The 15,796-nt window shown below is 37.7% G+C and overlaps 1 protein-coding gene across 4 annotated transcripts in view; it reads right to left on the reverse strand.

Moving 5' to 3' along the window:
- Positions 1-706: 706 nt before the first annotated feature.
- The window catches only part of MYOZ1 (myozenin 1), a 32,279-nt gene continuing 17,189 nt past the window's right edge, over positions 707-15,796 (reverse strand). For all 4 annotated transcript variants that reach the window (XM_083364260.1, XM_083364261.1, XM_083364262.1 and 1 more), the window contains 3 exons: positions 7,789-8,056; positions 5,297-5,465; positions 707-1,269 (listed from right to left, as the gene is read on the reverse strand). In XM_083364260.1, coding sequence (XP_083220386.1) covers positions 1,038-1,269; positions 5,297-5,465; positions 7,789-8,056 — 669 coding nt within the window. In that variant the 3' untranslated portion in view covers positions 707-1,037. The remainder of the gene's footprint in view (positions 1,270-5,296; positions 5,466-7,788; positions 8,057-15,796) is intronic.

Raw genomic sequence — 15,796 nt, forward strand, 5'->3', positions numbered from 1 at the left:
AGGAAGTTTCCCCCCCCAAGGGTTTTTTATTTTATTTTGTGGCTTGAGTTTTTTTCTCCTTGGTCTTAGTAGGGAAATGGCTGCTTTTCTTTTGGGGCTCTGATTAAATCTAACACTAGGTACACACTAAGGAAGCAGCAAGATATAGAGTAGCATACTTTCTTCTCAGCTCTGGAATAGAAGGGGAGCAAGGCTGTGGATATGGCTTTCAAGAAGTGTGCCTAAATTGTAATAGGAGTTCCCCATCTTCTGTGAGTAGATATATTTTTCATGGCCAATTATGAACACTTAATTTATATAGCAGGTGTAAGCTGCCACACTGGATTGTTAACATGCTATTATCATTCATTTTAAGACTTTTTCAAGCTTATTTTATATATTTGTTAGATTTCTTTTATCCCACCTTTATTATTTTGTAAGTAACCCAAGGCAATAAACATAATACAGTAGTCCTTTCTCTTCCTACTTTCCCACAACAGCAGCCCCCTGTGAAATGGGTTGGGCTAAGAGAGAGAGCCAAAGACTGAGCCAAAGTCACCAAGGCAATTTTTATGCCTAAGGTGGGACTAGAACTCACTGTCTCCTGGTTTCTAGGGCAGCATCTTAACCACAGCACCAATCTGGCTCTCAGTTTCTTAATCAAGCTGTTTCCTGAATGAAAATCAATCAAGGAAAGATGATCTCATAGACAGAACCCATAAAACCAAGAAAGAAATATCATATTGTCTTCTATCTTTGTAGATGCTTTATTCATTTTGCCAAATGACAAAACAATGGAACAAAGTTGGGACAGACCAGACCAGAAGCATTAAGTATCACAGGGTTTGTATTTATGCTTTCGAGTGCAAATAAAAAGACTCTCTCCCCCTTGCTATTTTAGTGCTTTGTTTTCTTCAAACCCCAATATGGATCAATACCACAGCAAAGATGTATTAAAATGTGGTTGTCCTTAGGGCAAAGTTGAGAAATTTCTGAATGTTCAGCTCCTTAAATACAGACATGCAAATAAGCATATTTAATGAAAGGAAAGGGGATTTCTATAATTCTTCTGTTTCACCTGCCAGTGGTACATTCACCTCAATGTTGTATTCAGTTGGTTCTCCCGACCCCAGCCAGGGTACTGGGGTCCTGTTAAAGGAGGGTCGATTGGAGACTTCTTGATTATACACAATAAGAGGCTCAGGTACCAAAGGGCCAACGTCAAATTCAGGCATTTGGAAGGTCATCAGTTTGGCTGCCTTCTCATATCCCCCATAAGGCATTGCAGTCCTAAGGAAAAGCAGAATCAACCATCAGGGTTTATAGACATTATAGCCTTTTCCCTCCAACTTAATAGTTCAACAGATTTTAGCTATTTATGTTGCTCTGACAAACCCAACCAATCCAATCTTGTATTAATAACTATTCATAGTTCTATTTCTAAGCAACCAGGTCCATTTCTCTCTCACAAAACAGAGAGTGCATTTCAGAAAAAACAAACAAACAAATAAATGGGTAGACAAAAGCCTCTGTCACAAATGTGATATGGAAATGTGTAGAAATATATTAATAATTAGGTATATATAACATTTATATATCATTTACATTGTAGATTGTATAAGGCACATTAAATTCTAAGAAAATTATTTAAAAGCAGCTATCCAGATTTAATGCTGGTTTAATGTAAAAAAGTTGGTCGATACAAACTATATAAACAAAGTTCAATTTGTAGCAATTTTATTTTTGAATACTAGTAATGTTTTCAAGCTATCACTTTTTGATTGTCTCTTTTGAATGGTATGTACATGTTGATTTGATTATTGATGGTTGATTTGTCTAAGCAAAACTGCCAAGAATTGGAAATGTCAGTGCTGATGGTGTCCAAGTGGTGCTCCAGATGTTTTGGGATTGCATCCAAAGGGCCTATTATTGTTGGTAATAAGTTTGTTTTCTTTTGTCATAGTTTATTTTGTAATTTTTCTCCTTTCTCTTCTATTCTGCTATCTCCAGGAATGGCAACTTCCACTATTGCAACTATCTTGCCCTTCTTACTAAGTCTAGGGTATAATGTGGCAAGTGCTTTTTTGTTTGAATTCTGAAGTCCCAGAGCACTTTAGTTTCTTCATTTGTATATTTGTATATTTTATGGTTCCACCAGTTCTTAAAAGGTAAAGGTTCCCCCGCACATGCGTGCTAGTCGTTTCCAACTCTAGGGGCCAGTGCTCATCTCTGTTTCAAAGCCGAAGAGCCAGCGCTTGTCCGAGGATGTCTCCGTGGTCATGTGGCCAGCATGACTAGACGCCAAAGGCGCACGGAACGCTGTTACCTTCCCACCGTAGTGGTCCCTATTTTTCTACTTGCATTTTTACGTGCTTTCGAACTGCTAGGTTGGCAGAAGCTGGGACGATAACAGGCGCTCACTCTGTTACACGGCACTTGGGATTCGACCCGCCAAACTGCCGACCTTCTGATCGACAAGCTCAGCGTCCTAACCCACTGAGCCACCATGTAAGTTCTTGCTTACAGCCAAATAGTATTTCTTGTAGCTATTCCAATGCACCATTGTTACTAGTTATTGTACATTGCAGTCAGCCAGATGTATTTTTGTCCACCTATCGAGTCCTTCCTGAGAATCTGGAATAGGCATATATCATCACAGTATGTAAGATGTTCCAAGTAAAGCTGCCTTTTGCAATTGACTGATAGTGAATCTGTCAATGCCAATGGTGTTCAAGTGATGCTCCAGTTGCTTTGGGATTATACCCAAGCACTTATTGCTATTGGTACTACCTTTGCTTTCTTTTGCTACAGCCATTCTATTTGTATTTGCAGGTTTGTGCATTTTGTTATTTTCTCCAGTTCTTTCTCTTCTCTTCTGCTGTCTCCAGGTACTGTCAAATCCACTATCCAGACTTTTTTGTCTTCCTTATCAACAATTGTTAAGTCTAGAGTGTTATGTGGCAGGTGCCTTTTGATTATTATTAAATAATAGTAAAAGTAAAAAAAATACATAGTGATAAAAAACTAAGTAAGATTGCTTCTGTATTAATAACTCACTCTTTACAAGAGTTCAGGGAAGACAAGTGACAACATTCCAGTGTATATGTTATCCTAATGCCTTTTTTCTTACACTACTAAAACTGTGGTCTCCTCACTATTTAAAATATAATTGTAGGATTCCTTTATCAACATGATGTGACCAAACATAGAATAGTTTCAGGACTACTGTATCTTTAATGAAAGCTTCTGCTTCTGATTATGTCCTAAGTGAGTATCCTCTATTGTTCTTATGGTTGATTCTTTATATCTTTACTATATATTTCTATATATTTCTTCTTAAAGAATAGGATGTGCAGAGGATTTACAGTCCCTTAGGTCAGATCTATTATACTTAGTTATTCTAACTATTATACTTAGTTCTATTAGACCTATTATACTTAGTTATTCTAATAACTCTATTAACTAACAGTCACTGTCCAGTTCCAAAAAGAATGAGTAGGAATTAGGTTAAATGTTTTGTTCTTCCTGGCGAATTGTTAACTTCATGTGCTAGAAGATGAAGACTCTAGAAGTGGATTTCCTTATTTGCTAATAAATCAGATATTATAATCTATCTCTTGTGTGCTAAGAATTCAAAATACATTCCATATTGAATTCTTCCACTCCCACAATAAGATGTGGGAACAGGGGACAGAGCTATACACAGACAAATGAGGTATTCTAGAAAGTAATGAGGGAAGGCTGGCATGTATTTTCAGGTTGGTTGGAAGCTTAAGAAAAGGCCATATGATTGATCTGTGCTATTCCAGGGACTGGTCCAAGTGTAAAGTTAGCATTCAGCTTCTTAGATTATTGTGTGGAGATGACAAAACTGATAGAAAACTAGACATGATTTACTGCAGCAGTGAGGGGATCCTTTCTATTGATGAAGAGTAGTAGAGCTCTTGTAGGAGTCTTTGGGGTAAATCACTAACCCAGGGGTAGGCAACCTTGGCTCTTTTATGACTCGTGGACTTCAACTCCCAGAATTCCTGAGCCAGCTATGGCTCAGGAATTCTGGGAGTTGAAGTCCACAAGTCATAAAAGAGCCAAGGTTGCCTACCCCTGCACTAACTTAACCCTTAAGGAAATTCAAGCATCATGAATTCCCTAGAGAAAATGGGAATAGTGTAGTCTCATGTATGGGCTGTTTGTATATGATAAAACCTATTTGAGGTCAATGGGGAAATGCTCAGGTCAAACAGGTATTTGGCCTTGGAAGAATGGCACTGGCTTAAGCTGCTTAGAGCAATAGTTGGTGGACTAGTCCTGGTGCTGCTGGTTTACTACCTCACTCTAATTGGATTGCCATTTGGTTCTGATACTAAAGTAAAGCACTGATAACTTGATTAACAGACAACTGAGTCACTAACAGAAAGGGACAACTCGCCATGGCCAACTTGCCACAGCCAACTCACTGCGGCCAACTTGCAATTCAACAAATACTAAAGTTAAATTAATTTCAATGGAATTGTGGCCAATAATTATATAATAATAAAATAAAGAAAGTCATTCCAGAAATACAAGAATTACAATAATTTCAACGTAAACATGGTCACCTATAATAAAAATAACTGAATGAAACAATACAACGTGGGGTGAGTTGGCTGTGATCGTGGTGAGTTGGCTGTGGTGAGTTTTCCTAGACCTGTCATAGAGGGTATGTAGCCATTGCTTAATTATTGGTGTCCAGATGCAGGCTGTCGTCCCATAGTGCTTGGAGATCCTGCTATCAAACTTCACATGAGGCAGGGTAGGAAGTCTCTTTTCTACGGACACTTAAATACTAACCTTAGTAAACTACTTAGCAGAAATCTTGCAAACGTGACACATCTTGATTAGTTTCTTTAAATGAGCTGTATTCACAGAAAATAACTGCCTGCTGCAAGACATAGCAACAACACCTGCTGGGGTCTACTTTCCAGGATTTAAATTTTAGACATTTTTCTACTGCCCTTCTTAGTCAACAGATCTACAAGGCTATAGAGTACAGCTTGGTTATGAACAGGTTATGGTACACTTGAGTCTGAGAAATGATGGTTCCTCTCATACAATTTCCATCCCTGGCTCATGAAAGATTTGTCTTTTTTCTGCAAGTAACACAGCATGAGAATGTGTTCAATGGTGACTGTTTTTCATGCCTCCTCATTAGTTTGAAAGAAAGCATTCCTGGTCAAGAAGCTGAAATGCCAGGACAATCAACATATCATTTATCTCATCAACCCTCAAGTTTCTATCTACTGCCAGCCCCACCACTCTTGCAAGCAGTTTCCCTTACCTATTGAAAGATTTATAATGACAGAGGTCTGCTTTGGTGCCATAAGACAATAAATCAATGCTGAATTCACTTTTCTCTTGTGGGGTAAGGCCTAGGGCTCTTTCCCATGGAGAAATGTATGTCTTAAGAAGGGAAACTTTTCCTTTCCCACTCCCACTTTTATTTTCACCTACAATATAAAGGAAAACAAGAAAACGTAAGTCAGGAGAAAACATACAAAGCAACATCCTGAACTGAGGAATGAATACAGGTACTCCTCCACTTATGACCACAGTCGAACCCAAAATTTCCATTGCTAAGTAAGGTAGTTGTTAAATGAGTTGCACCCCATTTTACAATCTTTTTTGCCACAATTGTTAAATGAACCACTGCCGTTCTTAAGTGAAACATGTGATCATTAAGCGCATCTGGCTTCCCTCATTGACTTTGTCAGAAGCCGACTGGAAAGGTCACAAATGGGGATCACATGACCCTCAGACAGTGCAACTGTCAGAAATACATGCCAGTTACCAAGTGCCTGAATTTTGATCACGTGACTGTGGGGATGCTGCCACCATTGTAAGTGTGAAAAGCAGCCATAAGTCACTTTTTTCAGTGCTGTTGTAACTTCAAACAGTCACTAAATGAATGGTTTTATGTTGAGGACTACCTGTATTATGCAGAGTCAAGTGAATGATGGGAGTAAAGGTTGTTTCAAGCATATACTTAACCAAAGCAACTAAACGTCTGTGCTCAGAATATGGATATTCAATAAATGATTCATTTTTATGAACCATATCGTTTCCTCCCTGCCCATATCCCTTTTCTCTTCTGTGAAAAGCAATACAGGTAGTCCTCGACTTACAACTACAACTGAGTCCAAAATTTATGTCGCTAAGCGAATTTTGCGACCTTTCTTGCTGCAGGGAATCACTGCAGTTGTTAAGTTAGTAACATGGTTGTTAATTGAATCTTGTTTCTCCATTGACTTTGCTTGTCAGAAGGTCACAAAAGGTGATCATGTGACTCTGGGACACTGCAACCATCACATATATGAGTCGGTTGCCAAGCATTTTAATTTGATCATGTGACCCTGGAGATGCTGCAACATATGTGAGAAAAACGGTTATAAGTCACTTTTCCAAGTGCTATTGTAACTTTGAGTGGTCACTAAATGAACTATTTTAAGTTGAGGACTACCTGTATTATACAAAATACAGACAATGAGTAAGAAATACTAAGAGAAAGAAATTAAAGGTATGAGAAAAAAGGAAATCTAACTAAATCTAGTTTACACCAATAAAAGTCACTATACCTCTCTATATTTCTCTACCCTTGCAATCCATCCTTGATTCACCACATCCAAATACTAATGTTTTCAAACTTTTTGTAGGTTCCCCCCTCCCTCCGGTGGAACTTTCTACCCCCAGAAATGAGACAGGCCCCCACTCACCTGGTCTTTTGGAAAGGTGTGAAAACATGGCTCTGCACTGCATGGGACTCACAGAGGAACATGCAGATGTGGGATTAGTTAGTGCATTGAAAACCCCTCCCCTTCCTTTTAATTAACTTTTAGCATTGTTTTTTAATTATTCTTGCTCTTTTTAACATTTTATATACTTTTTTATGTTTTCATACTTTTATACAGCCCAGAGTCCCTCTGTGAGGGAGATGGGTGGTTTCAAAATTTGGTGAATAAATAAATTTTATAAGATCAATTCAACCACAATTCCCTTGAATCTCTCCCTCCTCTCAGACTACTCACTTTTCCTTCATATATTTGTTCGGCAATTTGATCCTTATTTCTTTTCTCTTTATGATAAAACTACCTCAGTGTACTTACTCACATTTGTGTTCAAGCCACATGCATCACCATTCATTATTTATACTTTTTTTCATGATACCACCTACACTTTCCTAGTACCCCATTCACAGTTTTATATATATCTAACCTGTAAGGCTCTCACTCCTTGATAACAAGTTGGGTTTTTAAATAAAACTATTTTCATTTCTTTCAACAAATGTTCATCCTCTGCACTGGACCATGAACAGTTCTTCACTTACTTTTAACTGTTTAGTAATCATTCTACAAAGTACACAAATACACCTACTCACTCTAATTTATTTCCTATCTTGTCTTTGATATAGCCATCAGCCACAGCCCCAGGGAAGCAGGATATGACCTTTAGGACATAATAGGATTAACCCACCACCACGAAAAGGACATACTCAAAAGCTCAGGTCAAAGTTCATGCCACAGGAACAGGAAACATCCTCAAACACAAAAGCCCCAGCAGGTATAAAAACCCACAACTCCCAGCAACGTGTGGTCAGCTTTCCAAGAGCCACATTTCTGTCTTGTGGTTTTGCTCTTCAATAAACTGCAACCTTCTTTCTAAAGCAGTCTCCATGTTGTTTATTCCCAGCTTGGACTGGACCCTGATGAAGATTTTTCTTTCAACAATACTAAGCATTTTTCTTTACTAATCTATTGGATGAAAATAAATACTTACCTTTTCCGCTCCCAGTCTCATTTCCATTTCCACCTCCATCCACTCCTCCCTCTCTGCCGGCAGATCCCTTGCTGTGGCCAGTTCCAGTTCTTCCAGCACCACCTTTACTCCCAGGCTTTGCAGGAGGAGTGGGGGGATATTGCAGTTTGGTGGATCCATATGGTCCTACAGTTATACCACTCACCATCCTCCCACTACTATGAGAGTATTTATAGGAATCAGCTCCATAATGTCCCCCAACAGATGGGATAAACCTCTGGAAGTGATCCTGGGTAAGAAGGTGGAAGGGAAATGTAAGAAAGAGAAGGATAAAGTAAAAGAAAGGGGCAAATTAAATAATTATCAAGAAACACATTTCATATTTCTTTTTTAATATGCTAATATTATTGAACCCTATTGTGCTTTGATGATGAGCAACAATAGGTTGATTTATATGCAAATGAAGTGCTGCCACTGATAATTGTAGTATTTTCAATAGTTTATTTTAATTTTGAGAACTAAATCATTAGAAGGGGGTATCCTTGAGACACAGCTACAGATAGGCCAGCATTAAAGGGCAGAATCAAGATTTAAATTACTATATTGCTCTATGAGGGGACAAATTTATGAACTTAGTCTTTTCCAAGTGGAAGTCTCCCTTCTTCCTGCCTCACAACTGGCTACTGCTTGCACATAGAAACACATGCATTTGATTTCTTCTATCTGCAGCACAGTTTAGGGAAGAAAGTTCCGTAGGCTGTAAACAGGCTTCCAGTATCAGCTATCTGGATTGCTAAATATAGGTGAGTAGAAATGGAACACCCAAAGCCTGAGTTATAATACTCTCTTTGCTGCATTTAGCACCAGTCATAAAGCTTCAGAGCAGGTCACTTTAATATGCAATCTGGCACAAAGCCATTAGCAAATGATCCTGACAAAGCTCCGGGGAATCTCCCTATCTGATACCTATATGAGTGCCCTATTTTAAGGATAACAGGAGAGGCATGATAGGTGTACTTCCGGTTTGGCATTCAACGAGATGGGTGGAAGAAGCTGGGGCTCCCGCTTCTTAGCCCGATTTCGTTCTGCCCAGCGACCCCAAAGGGTCACAAAGTTGCCCTGGAGGGGCAACGAAGAAGGAGGGATGCCTCAGGAATCTGGACCAGATGGTGGTCAGTCCAGATGGACTGAAGAAACCCTGTAAAAGGACAGAGGAAAGGCTGCCTGGTAAGCCCAGGCAGTCCAAGTCGTCACCAGCCGGAAGAAAAGCGAGGAACCACGGTGCTCCGCTAAAGAGCTGATTGTCAACAGTGTGCTGAAACTGGGTGAGCCTGCTCTTTTTCCTTTTCCTTTTGGACCTAAAAATGTTGATCCCCTGATTGGGAAGAGCTATAAAGTAAAGACCCCAGAAGGACTAGGGGACAAGAGAGTTAAAGGCGGTGAGAGGGAAGGATTTTTAAGGAATATAAAAGAACTCTTAAAAACTGAACTTAGACTGACTCAAAAAAAGACTACGTAACCTACAGGAAAATATAGCAGTAGTGATTATTGATCTCCTGGCAGAGGCTTTGAAAGCAGACAGAGCAGAGATGCAAATGGAGATAGATGAAATATTTTGAATGAATTCAAGCTACGCAAGGAAATACAAATTACCCAGAGAAGTGCATGTGAGATTTATAAAGAAAACAACAAGAGATGAAATACTGAGAAAAGTTAGAGATGAGCCATTACACTACAAAAATAAAGAAATTGTGGTCTTAAAGCAGATATGCAAGAGAGTAAGAGATACTCGAAGACAATATCATTTCTTAGCTACAAAACTGATTACAAAAGGCAATTGAAAAAGGCAAACCAACATGGCTGCATAAAGAACTCTCTGATAAATTGAAAGATAAAAAGGACAAGTATAAAAAGTGGAAAGAGGGGTACATAACTAAAGCAGAATATCAGCAAATAGTCTGAGCCTGCAAAGATGAAATGAGGAAAGCTAAGGCTCAAAATGAACTAAGGCTTGTGACCAAAGTCAAAAATAACAAAAAAAACTTCTTTCAACATGTAAAAAATAAGAAAAAAGTTAAGGAAATGATTGGTCCATTAGTGGGGGAAAGTGGCAAGAAGCTGACAAGCAACAGGGAGAAAGGAGAACTTCGATCCAGGAAACTACAGACCTATCAGCCTGACCTCAATACCTGGGAAGATTCTGGAAAAGATAATCAACAACAAATCAGCGAACACCTAGAGGCAAACAAAGTCATTACTAAAAGCCAACATGGGTTTGTCAAAAACAGATCATGCCAGACAAATCTTATTGCATTATTTGACCAAGTGACAAAATTAGTGGACCAGAGGAATGCTATGGATATAATTTACTTGGACTTCAGTAAGGCATTTGATAAATCACAACCTACTACTTGAAAATATAGAAAAATGTGGGTTAGACAGCATCACCACCAGATGGATTTGTAGCTGGCTGACTGGCCATACTCAGCATGTGGTCCTCAATGGAACTACATCTACATGGAGGTAAGTGTGTAGTGGGGTGCCCCAGGGCTCTGTTCTAGGCCCAGTGCTCTTCAACATTTTCATCAATGATTTGGTTGAGGGGATAGATGGGGAACTCATCAAATTTGCAGATGACACCAAGGTGGCAGGAATAGCCAACACTCCAGAAGATAGGCTTAAGATACAGGAGGATCTAAACAAACTGGAACACTGGGCGCTATCTAACAAAATGAAATTCAATGGTGAAAAAAGTAAAGTTCTACATTTAGGCAAGAAAAACCAAATGTACAGTTATAGTATAGGTGGTACCTTGCTCAGTGGTAGCAACTGTGAGAAGAATCTCGGAGTCCTAGTGGACAATCACTTAGATATGAGCCAGCACTGTGCTGCAGCTGCCAAAAAAGCCAACACAGTGTTAGGCTGCATTGGCATTTTTGTCTACCTATTGAGTCCTTATCAAGGACCTGGGATAGGCAGATGTGGATGTTTGATGGTATTACAGATATTGTCGCAGGATGGAAGCAGTTCCTAGTAAGGCCGCCTTTTGCAATTGACTAATGGCGAATTTGTCAATGCCAATGGTGTTCAAGTGGTGCTCCAGTTGTTTTGGGATTGCACCCAAGTGGCCTATTACTATTGGTACTACCCTTGCTTACTTTTGCCACAGTCTTTCTATTTCTATTTGTAGGTCTTTGTATTTTGTTATCTTCTCCAGTTCTTTCTCGTCTATTCTGCTGTCTCCAGGCATTGCCACGTCCACTATCCAGACTTTTTTGTCTTTCTTATCAACAATTGTTAAGTCCAGGATGTTACATTGCAGGTGCTTGTCTGTTTGAATTCTGAAATCCCAGAGCAGTTTAACTTTATCATTTTCTATGACTTTCTCTATTTTATGATCCCACCAGTTCTTGCTTACGGGCAAATGATATTTCTTGCAGATCTTCCAATGCACCATTGTTGCTACTTTGTCATGCCGCTGCTTGTAGTCGGTCTGTGTGATCTTCTTGCAGCAGCTTACCAGGTGGTCCACTGTTTCTTCAGCTTCTTTGCATAGGTGGCACTTACTGCCTGTTGCTGTCTTCTCAATTTTGACTTTGTATGCATTTGTCCCTAAGGCTTGGTCTTGTGCAGCCAGAATTAGTCCCTTGGTCTCTTTCTTCAACTTTCCTGCTCTTAGCTATTGCCAGGTCTTGTTATTATCTGCTTTCCCAGCTATTTTTTTAATGTACTGGCCACGTAATGCTTTGTCTTCCCATGCCTCTATTCTGTTGTTTATTTGGTCTTTCTTGTAGGGCAGTTTGGTCTCTCCAGTAGTCATTATTGTTGTTGTTGTTGTTGTTATTGTTGTTGTTGTTGTTATTATTATTATTATTATTATTATTATTATTATTATTATTATTATTATTATTCAGATCGTTAATGCCAGAATGGATTTTCATCAACTGGAGTAATACAAGATACCGATTGGATTCAGTTTGGAAAACAGAAGACTTTGATGAAAGAAATTGAGTATTCTTAGATGAAGGAGTGCAACATCAACAAGAGGAGAGAAAAGATCACAAACAAATAGAAGAAGCAACTGAAGAAGCAATTATACAAATAGAAGAACAGAAAGAGAAATCTGATCAAGAGAGTGAGGGGAAATAGCAAAAAAAGAAATGGAGTTTTTCTTCAAAGAAAACAAAAAAGAAGATACAACATTACAAAATGTATGGGATACAGCTAAAACTGCAGTATGTACTATTAAAAGAAAAAATTGGAAAACTAGAATCAGAACTGCAAATGCATCAGCAAAAGAAGATTGTGAAAAGAGAAATTGAAACAATAAAACACAAACTAAATCTGTTGGATTCAGAAAAATTGGCGCAGCAAATAAAAAGAGCAAAACAATTTTGTTTTGAAAATGCAAATAAACCAGGAAGATGGTTAGCTTATAAACTTAAAAAACAGAAGGAGAAGAAAATGATAAATAATTTAGTAGATGAAAAAGGTTTCCTACAATTTAAAAATGAAGAAATAAAAAAGATAATTAAAGAATATTACAAGAAACTGAATGATATAGAAGAAACTCAAAGAGAGAGAATGATCCAATATCTGGAAGAAAATTACCTTGCAAAAATTTCAGAAACCTGTAAGTTTATGTTAGAGGGAAAAAAACAACAATGATGGAAATAACAGAGGCCATAAGAAGACAAATCAAAAACAAAAACGAGAAAACACCAGGGCCAGGTGGACTATCGGCGGAGTTATATAAAGCTTTACAAGATATACTAATTGAACTGCTGAAATACCGGTACATTTGCAATGAACTTTTGTTGGAGGCTAAACTCCCAAATACATGGATAGAAGCAAATATTACCTTAATAGCAAAAGAAGACTCAGATTTGACACAGATAAAAAATTATAGACCGATATTGTTACTCAATGTGGATTATAAAATTTTTACTTCAATAATGGCAGAGAGACTGAAAAGATACTTACCGGTAACTGAATTTATACATTCAGCCCAAAATGGTTTTTTTGCCAAAGAGACAAATTAAAAATAATTTAAGAGTGATAATGGATGCATTAGAAAATTATGAATTACATCCAGGGAAACAACTGGCATTAATATTTCTAGATGCCCGAAAGGCATTTGATAATGTTTCCTGACAATTTATGATTCAGCAATTACAAATAATGGACTTTGGACAGAACTTTACAAACATGATAAAAACAATATATAATAAACAAACAGTGAAAGTGATTGTGAATGGAGACTATATTGAGAACTTTGAGATAAGAAAAGGCACAAGTCTAAAAAAGGCACAAGTCTACTTGAAATTATATTCTAAAGAAAATATACAAGCTTTAGATATAGGCAAGTATTTACAGGGAGCTCACTTTCCAAGACTTTCACAAGAACAACAACTTGAGATGAACTGCCCAATTACATCAGAAGAAATTTCTTTAGTTATTAAACAGTTGAAACTGGGCAAGGCTCCGGGAACGGATGGATTAACAGCAATTTACTATAAAAAGTTGTTGCCTGAAATGATTGAACCCTTAAAGATTTTGTTTAATGAAATTCAGACTGGAGGTGTAGTTCCTCCATCATGGAGGACAGCTTTTGTCTTGTTGATTCCAAAGGAGGATCAAGACCTTATTCAACCTAAAAATTATAGACCTATATTGCTTTTAAATACAGATTATAAGATTTTTGCTAAAGTATTGGCCAATAGATTAATGCAAGTTTTGAAATAAATGATTCATAGTGATCAATCGGGATTTATATCTGGGAGGTATATGAAATATAATGTGAGACAAATTGTTAACCTGCTTGAATACTTGGATAAGAACAACCAAGTCCCTGCAGCATTGATATTTTTGGATGCATAGAAAGCCTTTGACTAATTGAATTGGCAATTTTTATTAAGAATTGTTGAGGAGATGAATTTTGGAGAAGGTTTTCTACATGCTAGTAAAGCTATATATCAACAACAAACTGCACAAATTATAGTTAACGGGGGATTAACAGAGACCTTTAAAATTGAAAAAAATACAAGACAGGGTTGCCCCCTATCACCATTATTGTTTGTTTTAACATTAGAGATTTTATTAATCAAAATTCGAGAGTCCTCTATGATAAAGGGAATTAAAATAAAACAGAATGATTATAGACTGAGAGCTTTCGCTGATGACTTGGTTGTGATAGTATCCCAACCGTTACAGTCGGTTATAGATTTGATGGAAATTATAACTCAGTATGGTAAGGTTTCTGGGTTTAAGGTGAATAGCAATAAGACCAAGATATTATCTAAGAACTTATCTCTGAGTGAAAGGGATATGTTATCAAAATTAACAGGTTTTGAAATAGTGAAGAAGGTTAAATATTTAGGAGTATATATTGCAGCCTCAAATGTAAAATTGTATAAGAATAATTATGAAACACTATGGTCGAAGGTACAAGGGGACTTAAATAATTGGAAAAAATTACAATTATCATTACTGGGAAGAATTGCAGTTGCTAAATGAATGTTCTACCAAAGTTTCTCTTTTTGTTTCAAATGATACCTATATTGAAAAAGGATGCCAACCTTGATCAATGGCAGAAGGGTATTAACAAATTTATCTGGGCGGGGAAAAAACCAAGAGTTAAATTTAAGATTTTACAAGATGCCAGGGAAAGAGGGGGACTCAAGGCACCGAATTTGAAATTGTACTATGATGCGGTTGCCTTGACCTGGATTAGTGATTGGCTTAATTTAACCAACAAGAGAATACTTCATCTTGAGGGATGGGATTTGGTATATGGATGGCATGCATATTTGCTTTACGATAAGAAGGTGGACAGGGCTTTTAAATCCCATATTCTTAGAAGTGCTTTATTGCGTGTCTGGAAAAAGTATTATTATCAGTTAAATTATAAAATACCGATTTGGGGAATTCCTGGACACGCGATAGAGGGCGTATCTATGGGAGTGAGTATGGATATGGTTTCTTATAAGGAATTACTTAGACTGCAAGGGAATGATTGGCAACTTAAACCATTAGAGGAGTTAAGACACGAAAACATAAGTTACTCTTGGTTTCAATATACCCAATTGAAAGCTAGGTGGAAGTCAGATCAAAAGGTTGGCATCACAATTACAGATCAAAATTTAGTAAAGCAAATTAGAGATTTAAATTGTGCACATATAAAGAGGATATATAATGCTTTAATTGAATTGGATTCGGAAACAGAATTAGGTAAAGATTGTATGATAAAGTGGGCACAAAATATTCAGGAACCAATTTCGTTGGACACCTGGTAGATAATTTGGGTCAGAAACGTTAAATTTACTCAGGCTCAAAATTTAAGAGAAAATTTTTATAAAATGTTTTATAGATGGCATCTGGATCCCAAGAAGTTGTCCAACATGTATCCTAATTTACAGTCTAAATGTTGGAGGTGTGGTAGTTTAGAAGCTACCTATTTTCACATGTGGTGGACTTGTAGAAATATAAAAGCTTTTTGGATTAAAATTTGGTGGAACATTCAAAAGATTTTTAAGAGAAAGATAAAGTTTTCTCCGCAATTGTTTCTATTGGGTATTGTTGTAGATTGTGATGTTAAAGAAACTAATTTGATGTTGAACATGATAACAGCAGCACGGTTACTGGTGGGACAATATTGGAAGAAGGATAGTTTGCCCACTATAGAAGAATGGGTGTTTAAAGTTTCAAATCTTGCAGAAATGTCTAAGATTTCTGCTTATTTGAAAGATCATTCACAGGAAAGATATATTTCAGTTTGGAGATGGATAAATTATATTCAGAACAAATATGGGACTAAAAAGTTCCATTTAGCTCAGGCATGTCCAAAGTCCGGCCCGGGGGCCACTTGCGGCCCGGGGGGCGGTTTAATACGGCCCTCTAACAGCCCTCCCTGCTCTGTGTAAATGCGGCCCTCCCTTCTGATTGAGGGCGGCAAGCAGAAGACTGTGCCACAGGAGAGAGGGCGGTGAGAGGGCCGCATTGGAAGCCTGATCCTGACGTCACCGCCCAA

Source organism: Vipera ursinii (genome assembly GCF_947247035.1).
Source record: "Vipera ursinii genome assembly, chromosome: 5".
Classification (NCBI taxonomy): Eukaryota; Metazoa; Chordata; class Lepidosauria; order Squamata; family Viperidae; genus Vipera; species Vipera ursinii.